The 18134-nt window shown below is 37.3% G+C and overlaps 1 protein-coding gene across 5 annotated transcripts in view; it reads left to right on the top strand.

Annotated features, from left to right (window-relative positions):
• The first annotated feature begins 10377 nt into the window (after window positions 1–10377).
• Window positions 10378–18134, top strand: part of fgf13a (fibroblast growth factor 13a) — a 231941-nt gene continuing 224184 nt past the window's right edge. The window contains exons 1-2 of one of the 5 annotated variants that reach the window (XM_022684256.2): window positions 10378–10556; window positions 16966–17150. In XM_022684256.2, the coding sequence (XP_022539977.2) occupies window positions 17102–17150 (49 nt within the window). In that variant the 5' untranslated portion in view covers window positions 10378–10556; window positions 16966–17101. Of the gene's footprint in view, window positions 10557–12798; window positions 12955–15457; window positions 15764–16965; window positions 17151–18134 lie in introns of those variants that run through there. The other 4 variants (XM_022684257.2, XM_022684255.2, XM_022684258.2 and 1 more) reach the window with 4 other exon arrangements.

Genomic DNA, 18134 nt, shown 5'->3' with positions numbered 1-18134 from the left:
TGCTCCGAGTTATAAATGGAAACACTGCGGGCTTCAAAGTGCTGCCCCGTGCCTCAGCAGCCCCCCTGGATGAAGCCATTGACATTAATGTGGTATTTGAAAAAGTATACCTCTGTTAATTAGTACAGTCATTCTGCGAGCCTGAAAGGGTAATGTTTCACACCCACACCCCCTCACTGCCAGCCCGACCCAGCCCGGTCCGGCCGGCTGACATTTAAGCAATCTGCCTGATATTTAGTCAGAGCATGAAAAGAAACAGATGCTTTTACTCGCTCCCGACAGCCAGAGCACTGCCTTTCACTTCCTTCCGCTAAATCTCTTTTTCAGCGCTTTTCAGATCACATGTCTGCAGTGTTGTATTGATCTCAGGTAACACATGACCTCTCTGGCTCAGGATATGGTGTATGAGATTATATTAATATTGCTCAGAGATGAGAATAGAGGAGGGGGCGGTAATGTATATGGTTAAGGTTGTAAATTGTGCAGATGAGGCAAAAAGTAATAGAGGAAGAACTGTGTATAAGACACTGTTAGCATTAGCACTGGGGCTAGGAACGCGGGAACACGTGGCTTAGTGGATAGCACATTCACCTCCCAGCACTTGGGTCTTGGATTCAAGTCCCTATCTGGGCTGGGGGGAGTTTCCATGTTCTACCTGTGTCTGCGTGGGTTTCCTTCTGGGATTCTCCCAGAAAAATGAAATACTCTAAATTGATCTGGTGTGTATGTAAGTTGGTGTAAGTGTGTGTAAATGTATGCATGACTGTGCTCAGATATGGATTGGCTCTCTGTCCTGGGTAAATGCTGTAATGCCCGATTCAGTCCTCCAGGTGGACGGTTGTTTCCGGTTGAGAGTACGCTGTGCGCTATTGGCTGCTGCTTCTCACAAGTGTGTGGATGAGTGCTGAGTATGAATGTTTGTGTGTAATACGTGTACATTGTAAAGCGTCCTTGGGTTTCTAGAAAGGGGCTATATAAGTTGAACTAACGTTGATATAATGATGTGTGATCCTGCAATATTTGATGTATATCACAAGATACTTCACATATTATTTATTATGTATTGTAGATTTGTTGGTGTCAGTTTCACAGAATTTAACAACCAATATTCTTCACCACAGGTTTGCCCTGTTGATTTTATTATAGTGCCACCACATGTAGGACATGACAGTCAAGCAGCTGCGTATATTTGCACACACAGATACACACAAATACAAACTAATTAGAAAAATAAAATATTAAAACCAGCAAATGCATGTGGTGCTGGGGTCGTACAATGGCCAGGTCAGATCTACACTATGCCATCTTTTTAGTCTTTAATATATATATTTTTTACAAAAGCAGGTAACAGTTATAGGACTTTCTCGACAGGGGGTGATGCTGAGCATGTGCAGACTATGTACACAGACTATGTAATTCCACTGAACATTATCGTATCTTAAATTACTGCTCTCTCAATCTTCCAACATATAATCATCTGAACCCAGACACAGCATTTTTCCATAAATCACTTCCTTCCATCCTCTTTATTCCTAGAACACTTTCCTCTCTGTCCCAGAAAATTATTTTAAGAACAATCCCACACGGCACCAAAAAGCAGCTCCCCAACGCAGCACCTGAGCGGGATCTGAGACGGAACAAGTCAATTCATCCTGTTCCAATTCTATTTTCCCTTTCAGACAGAAGAGGAACGAGAGAAACGAGCTACAGACTGGTAAAATGAACAGGCATAAGAGTTTGCTAAACTTACTCTGGGACATTATTGGTTAATGTTTTACCCAAAATTCTCTTTAATTTATCAGAGCCAATTACCCCACCCACTCACTAGCACTCCCCAATCACATGCAATGCTCCTGATACTAGTATAATGAGAATGTGAAAATGTGAAATGAGAATATGATGTCTGGAAACACAGGCAAACACAGGGTAACACAGGCAAACACAGTGTAACAGTATAACATAGGCAACAACATGGAAATATAGACAGACACAGGGAAATATAGCCAATGCAGGGTAACACAGGCAGACACAGGGTAACACATCCAAACATAGAGTAATACAGGTAAACACAGGGTATTGCAGGTAAACACAGGCAGACACAGGGTAACACATCCAAACATAGAGTAATACAGTTAAACACAGGGTATTGCAGGTAAACACAGGCAGACACAGGGTAACACATCCAAACATAGAGTAATACAGGTAAACACAGGGTATTGCAGGTAAAGGCACAGTAATACAAGCAAACACTGGGTAATGCAGATAAACAGAGGGTAGCAAAACTGCTTGTATTACACTGTGCTTAACTGGGTAACACCCAGTGTTTACCTGTATTGCCCTGTGTTTTGTTAACTCTGTAGCTGCTCTGTACACTCTGTAAACAAGTCTCTATAAATAAACCAATAGAAATGTAAGTAAACCTACTTAGAAACTCAAATTGTACTCACCTTAACTTTAGTTTTAAACTTTAGAGCATGTTATATTCTCCTGTAAAATCAGCATTTTGGAGATACTTTTTTTCACTGCACAATAACTATTAAAACCGTTCTGGAGATTTTTATCTTAAATTTCAGATGATTAAATTGTAAATCACTGGCAGTCTTTTTTACTGAGGCTGGTCACTGTACTCTACACAGTCAGGTTTCAGGTAACTGGAGGCTGGGGGGTTAATGCAGTGGCCTTGTGTGAGGCAGAGGGCTGACCCCGGGAGCTGCGCTGATTGGAGCACAGGATGAAATGAGTTTGTGTTAATGTCTTTCTGGGAACAGGATGGAGGACAGCGGCTGATTGAAAAGGTCGCAGATACAGGCAGGACTCCGCCCTGATGCCATTTCTACTAAAGGCATGGCCCTCACTCGCTCCACTAAATCAACACGCACTGTCCTGACTGACATCTTTATTGGGACCGTGTACTGTACCGCAAAATAAGAAAAAAAACATGTATTGCATTAGATGTGTTTACTTTGTGTAATGTAAAAATGTTCTGTGAGGACAGTGTGAAAGTGGATTATTATGATTAGAGATGATTGTATCAGCTCTTGTGCACACTCTTTAACATTAAAGTGCTAAAAGTGCTGTTTCTTTGGAGCAATGCTATAAAAGAACCTTAAATAGATCTGTTAAATATTATTTTCTCTAAAAAAATCAAAGTTTCTTTGATGGTATACTCCATCACTATGGGTAGCATCCCAATTGCATGCATATTATTACTAATGATAACAAGTTTTTTAGTCTAAAATACGAAGTAAGATAAAAAATGTCACTACAATTTGAGTATACTCAAATATTCACAATGTTTAGTTAGAACCAGTCAGATTTTGAGTGTGGTTATGATGGACGCCATTATTCCACAATGCAATGCAAAGTGAAAAGGGTGGAGGTTTTTGAAGAAAAAAAAAAAAAAAGGCAGATAATGATGCAAATACGACGGCAACTCGTTTTGGTAGTGGCGTATGTTAGCCCAGGAATGCTTTATTCTTTTTGGACTAATTAGTACAAAATTAGTTAGTAGTACATTAATATTATCATTGATATTATCACCTATACCAAACTCACACTATTAGCATTAGAACTCTGAATACGCTTATATACAAATACTTGCAATTGGGACGTAGCCTGGCATTGCTATATTAAAGATACATCAAAGAATGGCATCAAACCGTGTCCAAGGTTGTCCATATGTTTGCAAAGCAATATTAAAGGATCCCAAATCCGTAAATGAAAACATATAAATTATAGCGTTTATCAGAAATAGGCTAGGAAATAATAATGTTTGTTTTATGCCGCATAAAGATAAAAGTAGAAAATATACAATAAAAAAAGAAATAATCTAACTAAATATAAATATTAAATTGGCGTTAAATTTACATCCAGGATGGAAATATATACATGATAACAGTAGTGTGTTATGGGTATTATTTACAAGTTAGTACATGTTATCTACAGCAGTGGAATATGTGGAAAAAAATTAGCAGTGCAATTATAAAATTGGAGTAAAGTGAGCATGTGCCTCTTAAAAATGTCCTTGACATGTAAACATGTAGAGAGTAAGGTGAATTTCTGAGGTAGGTTCAAGAGTCTGGTACCTACCTACCTACCTACCTACCTACCTAGGTATTGGGTACTTGGGTATTTGGAAGGCCACAGTGGCTCTTACCATTCATTAAGATATCCTCCAAGTAAAAATGTTTGAGAGCTGCTGATTTATACTGTATTTATCTGTTTGTTTGAACACATGCTGTTTGTGACAGTTGCAGAATTGAGATCTCTTCTCTCTCCGTCTCCTCCATCATGTCACACTGCGGGTGACCTTACAGTTCATTGATTAGGAGCAGGCTGACACGCGTGACCTCTTGTTACCGAATACGCTTAGCCCATATTGATTCACCACATCCACATCTGTATCTGGGCCCAAAGCCGGCGTGCGCCGGAAATACATTACTTATACTCCACTCTGTTCTCATGAATACCGATGAGAAACAGCGGGCCATTCATCTCCGCCAGAGTAAAATCCCTTTTTTACAAGTGAGAAAATGTGAGTGTGTGTGTGTGTGGGAGGGGGGGGCATTACCGGCACATAGCATGACACAGGATGACAAGTCTTTGCCCTCGTCTGGTCAAAGTACTGTTCTGCTTCTAAGATTTTAAAATGGTTCAAACCAATTAGAACAATGATACTTTTCCCCAACAGATCAATATAAAATCAATACTGGGGTAAGACAACCTTGACCATATAATGATAAATGGTCCAGTAGAAATGTTTAAATTACTCTTAAAGTGCCTGTATTCCCTGAGAAATTATTCTCTTTATACTGTTTGTGTGCTATGCTGTATCAAAATGTAAGCATTATTAATTTATTATGTGACAAATTGGCTAAAATCTCTTTATCTTTTACAGTAGAGTTAAACAGTCTATTTAACTATGGTTATGATTACTGTGCCTTTAGGATGGCATACAAAAATAACCTGTGCTCTGATTGGCTGCCCTGGTTTGTGCTTGATGTAAAAGCAGTCTAGAATGAAAATCTCTTTACAACTTGAACTTATAACTTTATAACTTGAATTGTGAAAATGGGCAGAGCTACATATACAGGAGTTGGACAATGAAACTGAAACACCTGGTTTTAGAGCACAATAATTTATTGTGGTGACGGACAGTTCTGGTGGAAACAGGAGAGTTGAGGTGCACATTGAATTCTGTCGTGATTTGGGCAGCCATGGTTTTATGTTTTTTGGATACAATCCGGGTTAGCACCCGAACATCCCTTTCAGACAGCTTCCTCTTACAGCGTCCACAGTTAATCCTGTTGGATGTGGCTGGTCCTTCTTGGTGGTATGCTGATGTTACCCTGGATACCGTGGCTCTTGATACATCACAAAGACTTGTTGTCTTGGTCACAGATGCGCCAGCAAGACGTGCACCAACAATTTGTCCTCTTTTGAACTCTGGTATGTCACCCATAATGTTGTGTGCATTGCAATAATTTGAGCAGAACTGTGCTCTTACTCTGCTAATTGATCCGTCACACTCTGCTCTTACTGGTGCAATGTGCAATTAATAAAGATTGGCCACCAGGCTGCTCCAATTTAGCCATGAAATCTCCCACACTACAATGACAGGTGTTTCGGTTTCATTGTCCAACCCCTGTATATAGAGTGTGTGTAATTATGTTGGATGTGTTGTTTTTAATGAAATCACACCAAAAAAGCTGTTTTTTTACACAAATGTTCTAAATATCTAAGGACTTTATGAACTAGAAAGAATCACTCTTTCACTGTAGGGTCATGAAAGTTACCAATCTGGTGGCTTTTCCACACAATGCTTATTTGTGGCTACAGTTTGTGGGCTTCTATACATAGCGATCCATTGATTGGCTCTACATTTGCAAGAGCAAGAGGCAGGTAGCAATGTGGGATGAGACCCACAGCCAACATGCTAACAGAACCACCACAGAACCAATTTTTGGTTGCAGTCAATGTGGGATAAGTCCTGCAGCTAGCATGCCAGTGAACCTGTGGTAGCATTGTTGGACAAGACCTATAGTTAGCATGCTAACGGTTCAGTAGTAATGTTGGACTAAGCCAGTAGCAAATTAGGATTAGACCTGTAACCAGAACGCCTGTGGAACAGTGGTAGCATTGTTGAATGAGGCTTATAGTTAGCATGCTAACAGTTTAGTAGTAATGTTGGAATAGGCCGGTAGCAAAGTGGGATAAGACCTATAGCCAGCATGCCAGTGAAACATTGGTAGCAATATTAGATGAGGCTCATAGTCAGAATGCTAACACTGCAGTACCAATGTTGGATGTGGGTAATAGTTGGTATGCTGTGTTTTGCAGTGGAAATATGAGATTAGACATATCTGATATCTGTCGACAGGAACTGTTGCTTAACTGTTATGACATTCCATGCATTCCCTGGTGCTGATTTACAGGTCCAGTGTGTGACGATATGGCATAGCCATACTAACCTTGCTTTGGCTCTGCTGTCATGGCTGGATAAGACTCTTTAAATACTTTTAAATAGTTTATTAAATAAAATAGTAGTTCATACACAGTGACGCAGTAGAAAATGGCAGACAAAAATCAGAGCTGGTAATACAAGACTTTTATTCTAAAATTGGAACTGCTGCGTACTTGATGACATCACCCTCTCAGGGGAGCAGAAAGCGCTCTTCCGAAAACATAGGAGCACATTTTCACCTAGCCACTTCCTTAACAAGTAAACCACATATCTGAACTATAAACCACTACATTCATACCTAAAAATCACTTTAAACTCCATTTTATTACACAGCAGTACTTTCTTCTCCAACAAAGACTGCTGTAAGTGCATTGTGGGTTTTCGGACTGTAAGAAGTCTACATAAGTCACTTTCCATGCATCCTCAAAAATATGGGAGGATCAACAACACAACACAATATTTTTTTCCGGATACTTTGCTAACTGTGAACTTCTAAATGGAACAGTACTTGAGCAAGAACGTACAGACAAGTACAGTCAAGATCACAGACTGAGAAATGGCCAAGGTATATACAGTATATAGTAAGGTGAAGAGGTGAAATCAATACTCTGGTGATTGACTTTGTTCATCGCGTGAGGAAGTGTTGTCAGTGTGAGCTGAGCAGGTAGAGCTGAGTGTGGGAGAGATATGCATTACATCTGCGGTGAAACACAAGACAGTATGATGATCTAAGAGAGATACATTATAGTTACACTCGTCCTTTAATAATGTTTTAATGCTATATTTTCAGATCCTAAGGACATTTATCTTCGCGCGTGAATGTAACATTTTGCAGGAATTGTAAGAAAGTGTTTTTTAATGACTCTGATTCTGTGGATGTGCAATCTCAGTCTAATTTTCAGTCACGAGTGGTGATCGAGTGATGAGAGCTATAGAGAAATAAGTGTTTTTTGATCACACCTCCCACACTGTAACCAGAGCGAGTACACTGACCCTGCTACTAGCCGAGTTCAGATCTTACCCTGTGAAAAGAGAAGAGAGTGACAGTGTCAGAAAACTCATGAAGTAATTCAACTCATTTAAGAGCACTCGATGTGAACCGTGTTTGTTTTGGATTCACTAATTGATAGTGATTAAAACTGTGCTTAAAACACTTACCATGTGAAGCTTTTTGTTTAAATTTTGATAAATATTAAACAGAAAATTTAATTTAATTTCTCTGTATAGATAAGAGGGATGCTCACCATGAGGAATTGTTCAACACATGGTTGACCGTTTGTTTGTAGGGTTTCCAAAGGTAAATGTTTCCAATTCATGTGGCTCTATTTCACAGTTAGATGGCCATTCTGATGGTAATTCAGATTGTTTTGGGCATCTTTTTATAGACTACTTGGGCTCTAAATGATCCAGAAGACTAAAGTACTGTTATTATGATCCGAGTTATGATACAGTATATACAGTATAGTGTATATACTGTATATGATACAGTATATACAGTCAAAAGTTATACACACCTTTTCATTCAATGTTTCTCTTTATTTTGTTTTTGTTTTTTTCGACATTGTAGATTAATTAAAAATAAATACATGAAAAAATGTACAGACATTTATGAAATTACATAGTAAACAGTAAAAAAAGTGTTAGTCCTCCACATTAATCCCCTGATCTAAACCTGATGAACTGAGATGGTGATTTGAGGTGATTTAATCGGGATGAGCTGGAGCTTCACAGCGTGAAGGAAAAGCAGCAGCTATTGTTCAGCACCTCCAGGAACTCCTTCCTTCAAGACATTGAGAAACTATTCCAGGTGACTCTCCCTCATGAAAACACTGAGATTAAAATCTCACCAAGAGTGTGCAGATCTGTCCTCAAAGATAAATGGGATACTTAGAAGAAGAATCTAAAGTGTAAAACATATTATTTTTGTTTACAGAATAATTCTGCGTCTCTTCCTGTATAGCTTTAATATAGCTTTAGTGTCCAAAATTTAATTCATAATGGAAAATAATAATAAAAAAAGAAAACACCTTGAATGAGAAGAGGTGTGTCCAAACTATACATATATTTATATATATATATATATATATATATATATATATATATATATATATATATATATATATATATATATAAATGCCTGAGACCTGCATTAACAGGGTAAAAGATTGCAGTGATAAATAACGATAACCTCTTTTCTGGAGTCTGATTTCCTATTTCTTCTAAGCCGACCACTCAGTTCTATCATACCTGAAACTTCTGCTGCAGCCTGCTTTTCCTCTCCCATAAAGTTACCAAGGTGACTCTGCAGACTGTGACCTCAAAATGTCATCTTATTGGTGTCTGTGAGAGTAAACACTGCAGAGTGCATAATCAAAAGGATGAGGTAAAATTAAGCTACTGGCGCTAAATGCAGCTAAATCTTATCTGGGGAAGATTTTATTGCTCTCAACACATCTAGAAATGAAAGATAGTGTTAAGACGAGGGTTTTAGTAGATTTTAGATAGATTATTTGAAGAGTTTATCCCAGATAAAATGGCTATGAGAAGTCTGTTTGGGATCCATGTGGGATTAAGGTAGATTGGAACTATATGGCTTATTTGCGAAGTCCAGGGGAAACCCAATTAAAAAATACATGTACTTTCTTCACTTTAAAGTAAAAGAGATTGATCTAGAATATAGACTTCGAACACTGTTAATTATTCATACATACTATTCACTGCCCTGTTCAGATGGTGCAGTTTTTTTTATATATTTTATTAATTTTTTCGTGATGTCACAAATACATTTATTAAAAAATTAAAGAATTATCCTTTTTTTTATCCCAATTGGTCACTGCCTACCATGATACATATATACAGGGGAGTTTAGGTTTTCTAGATCTATATGCTAGTCAAAAAATTAGAATATCATTAAAAAATGTATATTTATATTTCATAACTTTAATTTCAGCAATTCAGTTCAAAATGTGAAACTCATATATTATATAGATTTATTACACACAGAGTGATCTATTTGTAGGTGTTTATTTATTTTATTGTTAATGATTATGGCTTACAGCCAATCAAAACCCGGAAATCAGTGTCTCAGAAAAGAGAATATTAGAATATTATATAAGACCAATTGGTACCAATTGGTACTCTCCATAAAAGTAATCAGCTGAGGGAAGCATGAAGTGCTGTAAGATGTTGTGGGAAAACAACAACTGCACTGACTTTAGACTCCAAATCATCACTGATCATCAGTAAATTTTACATTTCATTTATAAATCAAGGGAGCAGAGTCTGGAGGAAGAGTGGAGAAACACACAGTACAAGCTGCTTGAGGTCTAGTGTGAAGTTTCCACCAATCAGTGATGGTTTGGAGGGACATGTCATCTGCTGGTGTTGATCCACTGTGTTTTATTATCAAGTCTAAAGTCAGTGCAGTGTTTTTTCCCACAAAATCTTACAGCACTTCATGCTTCCCTCTGCTACTGACAACTTTTATGGAGATGCGGATTTCATTTTCCAGCAAGACTTGGCACACTGCCCACACTGTCAAAAGTACCAATTGGTCTTATATAATATTCTAATTTTCTGAGACGCTGATTTTTTAAATTAGCCATAATCATACATAAAAAAATACTAGGGAACCATGTTTCCTCAAATCTTAGTTTTTCTAGATCTATATATGTTAGTGTTGCTTTGTTCTCTTGTATTTCTTGTATTTGTAGATTGTATCTAGTGTTTGTATATTTTCTGTTCTCTGTGCTGCTGCGGGATTAACAAAGGAAGTTAGGAATTATGGAAATAAGACAAAATTGTAGCTAATTTATTTGCAAAACAAAACATATTCAGGTCGAGCTCGTTGATTGGTTGGGTGTAGGACAGTCACGTGACAGGCAGAGCGAGCTAATTATTAGTGAGCATCCGAGGGAAGCGTTTATTCTGTGGATGCGGTTTTTAAACGTAATGGATAAATGGTTAAAAACAGGATATTTTACAACAAAATACCCTAAATCTGGACCGTCAACTAGTGAAGCAGCCGCTGTGTCTCTGCGTGAGAGAACCGAGAAAAACAAACACCAAACAAAGAAAGTCCAATTACCAGCAGGTGAGTACCCAACACCATGCCTCACGTGCACACAGGAACAGAAAATGAGAAGTTGATAGTTGAGCTGTGTTTTTTTTTGTTTGTTTTTTTGTTTTTTTTGAAGAGAAAATAAAATATTCCTGATCAGTTTTGCGGTGGGTTAAAAGGGGCCTTGAGTTGCAAAAGTTTGTAAACCCCTATGCTAATCAATGCCATGTTGGGCTTTATAAATAAAGGAGAAATATGGTGTAAAGTGGACTTTTGGTGTAGTGGAACATGAAAACAAGCTGTAGTAAAATAGCCCACCTCCTTTCACCCCCAGAATTCTGAAATACACAGCTTTTAGCAAATGCTCCCAACAGGCTTACAATGCTAATGATAGGGGCATACAGTTGCCCATGCAAAGAAATCAATATTTTTACACCATTAAATATATAGTAGCTCCACACTTCATTGGTGGAATTCTGATGCTTCTAACATGTAAAACGAGGCACTGGGAACTCTGAAAGTGTACCTTCAGGATTGAAATTAAATCATAAGTTGATTGACTAGTATGAATGTGTACATTTTCTTTAATTCAGTTAAGGGAACAGATTACAAAATTATTTACATAGATAATGCATGATATTATATTATACATTAAGTATCTGTCACTTTAACTTAACTTTAAAACTAATGTGAGTATTCACATGACTTATGAGTTTTAGTTTTATTCATGCTCTTTACACAAGTTTTTGTGACTTTCCTGATAGCATTGCCTTAGTTCTGTGTATATAAACTTAAAAAAAATGATCTCTGCTTTTTTTAAAGCTCTCAGTGCCACTTTTTAAATGTCAGGGCCTCAGAATTATACCAATAAGTTGTTTTCTTTTTTTATTATTATTATTATTTTTTTTTAAATAAATTATGTGAATGTATTAAAAAGAAAATAAGACCTTTTGGAATAAGGGGGAAACATATTATTATATATTTTTATGGGCTGGAATGTACAAAAAAAATAATCTGCCTCAAGAAAGCTGTTTAATTATTTTTTTAACTTTACACAAATTCAGACCCATTATTGATCATAATAGACATTTATTAGCCAATTAGCAGCTTATCCATGTCCAGTGCGTTTAAAAAATCATAATCTGCACACTGAAGCAATACTTAACAGCATCCTATCCCATCATGTTAGGAGCTTTTTTTTTACTGCTTAGAAATAACTCGTGAAAATATATGGACATACAGCTCTGGAAAAAATAAGAGAACACTTCAGTTTCTGAATCAGTTTCTCTGATTTTGTTATTTATAGGTTTATGTTTGAGTAAAATTAACATTGTTGTTTTATTCTATAAACTACAGACATTTCTCCCGAAAAATAAAAAAAAAAGTTCATATTTATAATGTTTTAAAAGTTTAGAAATCAATATTTGGTGGAATAACCCTGTTGTTTAATTGCAGTTTTTATGCATCTTTTTTAGGCATCTTCTCCTCCACCAGTGTTACACACTGCTTTTGGATAACTTTATGCCTTTATTCCTGGTGCAAAAATTCAAGCAGTTCAGTTTGGTTTGATGACTTGTGATCATCCATCTTCCTCTTGATTATATTCCAGAGGTTTTCAATTTGGTAAAATAATTGAGAAAAAAATCATAATTTTGAAGTGGTCTCTTATTTTCCAGAGCTGTGTATATTAAAATGTGTTTAGAATAAAAAAGGCTATATTAACGTTAAATTAAACAAAAATAAGTGTTAAACAAATGACTGCACTGCAATGTACAGACAAAATGCCAATATTGTTTTATTTTTTGTTTATTTATAGAAACAGCATTTATATATATATTTTTATCAATAGAACATAAGTCGGGTCTGAAAGGGTTAATGAAGTACATCCAATTCTGAGTGAGTGTTTTGCTTAAATTTGGCAACCCACGTATCTGAGGACCAACATAATTACTAGCAGCTGAGTTCAGTGCTGTGCAGGTCTGAGTATCAGATACATCAGATCAGATCTCCTCCTGAATCCAGTTTATAGTCCAAGAGCCGTCAGTTCGAGCCTGGAGCGCGTCTTGGGAAGGTCTTGAGCGGCAGTGCGGGCGGGGTGATCCCTGGAAAGGCGTCCTGTTACCGCTAAAAATAGCGACCGGATCCTGAAGCGGGGGTTGTGCGGGGTCTCGGATCTCCAGTGCGGCAGGTAGATAAGAGTTAATAACGGAGGAGGCTTCAGACAGGACCCTGTTAACTCCAGAGCAGCTCGAGACAAACAGCTCAAGTTCAAAGCTATGGGTTTTAGATGATTCCTTTATAGCGGTTGTATAAAAATAGCGGTATATATTAAAAACAGAGGCCAATTTTTGTTTTATCTTAGCAGCTGTTAGTAATTAGAGTAGTTTACCAGCATCTCTGTGGTTTTTCACCAGTAACTTGGTTTCTTCAGGTAAGGAATTCTCTTTTATATTTAAAGCAGAAACCTCTACCTTTTTAATGTTAACTACCTGTGTGTTGTTGTGAGTTGTAACTACAGTGTTGTTGTTTTTGTTGTTGTTATGTTTTACTGATGGTCTATTAAGAGTTAACAGCCTGTGGTCAGTTGAGGTCATGCTGTTTTATCCTAAGATGACACCAGCAGTACAAGTCCTAACTCAGATTTAATTAGTAAAATTTCTAAAACAAGATCTGTTGAATGTTTTTTTAAACATTATTTTAGAAATAGGAACTCTCATTTCAGATACCAGCTATAAAAACTACAGTATAATATAAGTAACATAATTTGTACAATGTACAATAAAGTTCTAGCTAGGTGTGCATCCTCAACATACATAAAAACAAAAACAAAAAAATCAGAACCAAAAAAAAAAAATTTGAACCATATAAAACATTTAGAGCCGTATATTCCGCAAGCTAGCAATATCCACTAATGTAACATCCAATGAAGAAATTAACTAAAATACCTCCAGAAAATAAAATCTACTTAACTTAAGTTACTGTACACATTGTTTATTTTGGTATTGATATGCTTGATATAAGATATCCAGTGCTGTGTAGCTATGATACATTCTCACCGCTAGATCAATTCCATAATAAATGACAATTTGAAGTTAATTAATGCACAGTACACTATTAAGTTGAAGGATCTGTTCATGCTTGATATCAGTTACTATATTTTTACAGACACAAACTGACTGTTTACCACACAAAAAATGGAAGTTGAAAAATACTAGTTTAGTTATTTGCTTTAGTTTTATTTTTGATACAGACAAGATTAATAAATACACATTTTGCAAAAATGGTGTTTTTTATTGCATCAATTCAAACAAACAAAGACAAATGTACAGCAGTAAAACTGTGATTCTTTTCTATATAAGGTTGTAACAAAAAAGGGGGGGATAAGCTGTGTAGGAGTAGGGACATCATTAGGCATGCAGCACTAACTGGCTCATGCCTAATGATCTAAGAATTGTGCTTGGCTCACATCGCGGCATCATATCAGATAAATATGTTGGCTTGAGCCATTGAGACGTTTATAGACCAGTAACAGTACCTTAAAGTCTGAGGTGGGAGTGATTTGTTCCCTGCTTTTCTCATGTAATTTAATGTTTATGTTGATCAATGATGATGATTACTTTATTATACTGTATATGGTGCTTCACAGTTTTGAGTTCTAGTTGACCCATGTTTGTTTTTACTCTTATTTTACTTAATTTGACTTTTTCGGTTCTGGCCAGCAATTAAGTCCACCACTGCATTTAGACCACACCACATAGCCAAAAGATCATTGAATCAACATTTATTTTTAAAAGGTATCCATCGCCAGTGCATGCATGCTATTGAATCAATGCTGAATCAGTCTTGATCATTTGTTTTAACATCGCTCGTTTAATAAACCATAGCTCACTAGAACTAGAAAATCCTATGGGTAACAGAGTGTTATATAAAACTTACATCACTGTAGTAAATCTGAGTATGAAGAATCCTACCCATCACTACCAATCTGATTCAACATCTGATCTCAAAAACACTAAAACAGTAAAACTAATAGAACATGAACATACCTTCAGGTATGGTGAATTGGTGTTAAAATAAAAAGCCATTACAGCAAATGTAAGTAAACACACTTTTTTATCCCTCCATCTAACCGTTTTTAGAAATTTTATGGTGATGAAATGTAAAATTCTAATTCAAATGACAGAAGATTGAGGACATTATGTTGATTCAACGTTAAATTTTCAACCTTTGCACAACTATTTAACATTGTGTCGACATTGAAACAACAACCGACATTTCTGTAGTCATATTTCAACCACATTTCAACATTGAAGGTTGGTTGTGTGCGAGCTGGGATTGTAGTGTATAGTGTTCAATGTTTGCACAGTCATTTGTATCATATTATTTGTTTGCTGTTATGTTATGTACTGTTATGCGGTGCTTCTGGACGAACCTATGAACATAGTTTTGTTCCATTGTGTATTGACAAAAGAATGACAAAAAGCCTATTGACTCTTGATTTGACATGCTTTTGAGGAAATGTTAAAGTAAGGTTGTGTTTTTTTTTGTTTGTTTGTTTTTTTCTCAATCCTCAACCTTGAACCTTGAACCTTTAACCTTAAAAGGTGTAATGGGTTTATTATCAGTGCTATTTGCAATCTCGTTTGTAGAATGTAATGTTTGTTAGCTCAAGGATGAAGACTGTTTTTGTTATATACATGGTGCATCGCAGCTTTTTGAGCTCTTTACTTTTTTTTTTTATTTCTTTTACTTTTATATATTTTTTTCGGTTCATGGCCTGCAGTAGAGTCTTCTGTTGAGATACTGTCTCGCGCGTGTCTTTGAGTGCAACCAACCCCCTGTTGAATAGCTCGTGCAGTTTCTGCAACATGACAGACAGATATCACGTGTTAGACGTTGTTGCATCGTTGCAGCGCTGTGGAGCTCGCGGGTGGATATTGGGATCGCGCGGCGCGTGGATGCACGCGGGGATCGATCCTTTTGTACTTTTGGAAGAAGGTGGTTCCTCGGGTCTTTTTTTTTTTTGCGTTTCCCTTTTTTTCCCTCCTCGTGTGTCATAGCTGACGTCGACTGCCACTCGGTGGAACCCCCTTTCTCTCTCTCTCTCTCTCTCTGTGCTTTTTGTTCGCTCGCTCGCGCGCAGCAGAGAGGGGTCGTGATTTGGTGCGCGAGCGTTCGCGGTGGATGCGCCTTTCTGTATCCATGTGCATGCATGTAGGAGGCAATGTGGAGGGGATAAGGTAAGGGGCTTGTTTTGGGGGTCCGGACCTGTGTGTGTATGTTTTTATGTTGGAGGTGGGCAATATGTAGGGTATTTTTAAAAATCGACTTGTTTGCGCGTGCCACGCGCTCCTCAAACCCGCCGCCTTTGTTCGCTGTGTTGTGGGGGGCTGGCTGCATTCAGCCGCATCCTGTCGATGAGCGAACGGGCGAAACGGAACGACGGGGGTTCATCTATCACGCGCACCGCCGTCCTGGCGCGAGCCTGAATGATGTGAACGTGTGTGTATGTGTGTGTAATCATCATTAGAGGCCTGTCGCGATTGCAATGTTTGTTTGGATGGTTTATTATTGCAAATATAATTGCGGTAAACGATATTATTGTCATTTGTCATTTATAAGAGCATTTTATGTCGCGGTTACCATTTATAATTATAAAAACAACAATATCTGCTACAGAATTATATTAATAATAATACTAATAACCCTGCTGGATAATATTATTAATAAACCTAATCCAACGCAAGACCACCAGCTGCTTTTAATATGATCTTGCGGACAAGTCGGTCATGGTTATAGACCAGCTAAAACATCAAACTCATAAAACCAATAAAACATGCCACATGCTGGTCAAAATCTAAAATGATGAACCATTTATAACTAGTTTGACCAGGTTAAGCTTTAAGCAGGAAATGCATTTACACCACTTTATTAAACAATGCACATATTTTGGTAATTAAAGATATTTAAGACGTTAGAATGTAGAATTAAAAAAATAACATGACATAAGTCAAATAGAATCGTTGTTTCAACACGAACTGACACAACATACTAGTCCATTCATATCATTGTATTCTCCTTGCAACCTAACATCAACCTAACAATAGTATGACACTAGACAGCAGAGATGAGTGGTAGAGCACATTAAACAGAGGGAGGGCCATACGCAAGAGAAAAGAGGTAAGTCTTAAGGATTTAAACATGAAAAAAAAATAAGATTGTTTAACCGCAGGTGGCAGAGAATTCCATAGTCGAGGAGCAAGTCTGGAAAAAGCCTGATCACCAAAGCCACGGAGTTTAGAGGATAAATATATTACTATTTACTATTTATTATTATACTTACTATGTTACTATCTATGTTAATGGATCATGTGATGGATCATGTGACAGACCTGTAGTAACATCTCTCATTAGTTTGTTTCCTTATCTCTTTTCTTTGCAGAGCAGCCCGTAGCTCATCACCTGGCACCGCTGTTTTGGATTTGGCACGGAGCTTGTAGGACAGAAAGCAGTGGGCACACTGCGGGGGGATTTCGATTCCAGTCTAAATCGGGAATTACGCATCCAAACTGGGATCTATGAGTGGGAAAGTGGCGAAGCCTAAAGAAGAAAAGGATGCTTCCAAGGGTAAGACTGGAGTCTCACACTGCTTGATTGCTGCCCCCTCCTCCTCTTCCTCCTCTTCCTCTTCCTCTTCTTCCTCCTCCTCCACCTCCTCTTCTTCCTCCTCTCCACATCACTGGTTTAAAGTGCCCGTGCTTGTCGACCCCCCCTTCCCCCCACACTCATCGCATTGTCCTTTCAGGCTCGTGAACACACACATACTCACAAATACACAGAGATACACACACACACATGCCCAGCAGCCTGTAGCCCTTTGTTGATGCTGCCATGCTTGAATTCTGCACTGTGCTGACTGAGAGGCTGGAGCTCGAGCGCTTTGTTTCCATTGATTAGAAAGCGTCACATGCAGCCCACCCTGGCCCATTCAGTGTAAACTGTATGTACCCAGATAGCAGAAGGACGTTGAATCAACGTTCATTTTTCATTCTCTTAATGCACTAAAAAACAATGTTGATCTCCAATGTCTGAATTGATTGATTGATTGATTAATGCTGATTTAGCATTGATTTAAGGTTATAGGTTTATATGTATTGTTTGTATTGAACTTCATCTAAAAGCATTGTGAGTGTAGAAGATCCCCAACTAAGCCTGTCATGATATCAATGATTTATAAACAATTATCTTGTCAATTTAAGACAAGAAGTTTAAATGCCACTGACATAATGGTAATAGAATAGCATAACAAAGCAATTATACCCTCTTAAAGACAACAATATTTTAATTAATCATAGTTAATAGGGAAATTTATACTACATACCTATCTTTACGTATTGCAGTCCACACTGTGTTTATGGAGTTGTATGTGAACAAACATACAAATAAACACATTACACGATATCTTAATAGTAAAATAATATTGAGATCATGCCTGTTTATTGTACGATAAGTCTATAATGTAATTATCGTGACAGGCCTGTAGCCTCAAAATTTAAAAAACCTTTAAATGAACGTTGAGTCAATGTCAAATTAATGTTAAATAAAGGATGT

The sequence above is a fragment of the Astyanax mexicanus genome, chromosome 10 (genome assembly GCF_023375975.1).
Source record: "Astyanax mexicanus isolate ESR-SI-001 chromosome 10, AstMex3_surface, whole genome shotgun sequence".
NCBI classification, from domain to species: Eukaryota; Metazoa; Chordata; class Actinopteri; order Characiformes; family Acestrorhamphidae; genus Astyanax; species Astyanax mexicanus.
The sequence above is the reverse complement of the archived record's forward strand: the minus strand, read 5'-3'. Positions and strand labels throughout refer to the sequence as shown.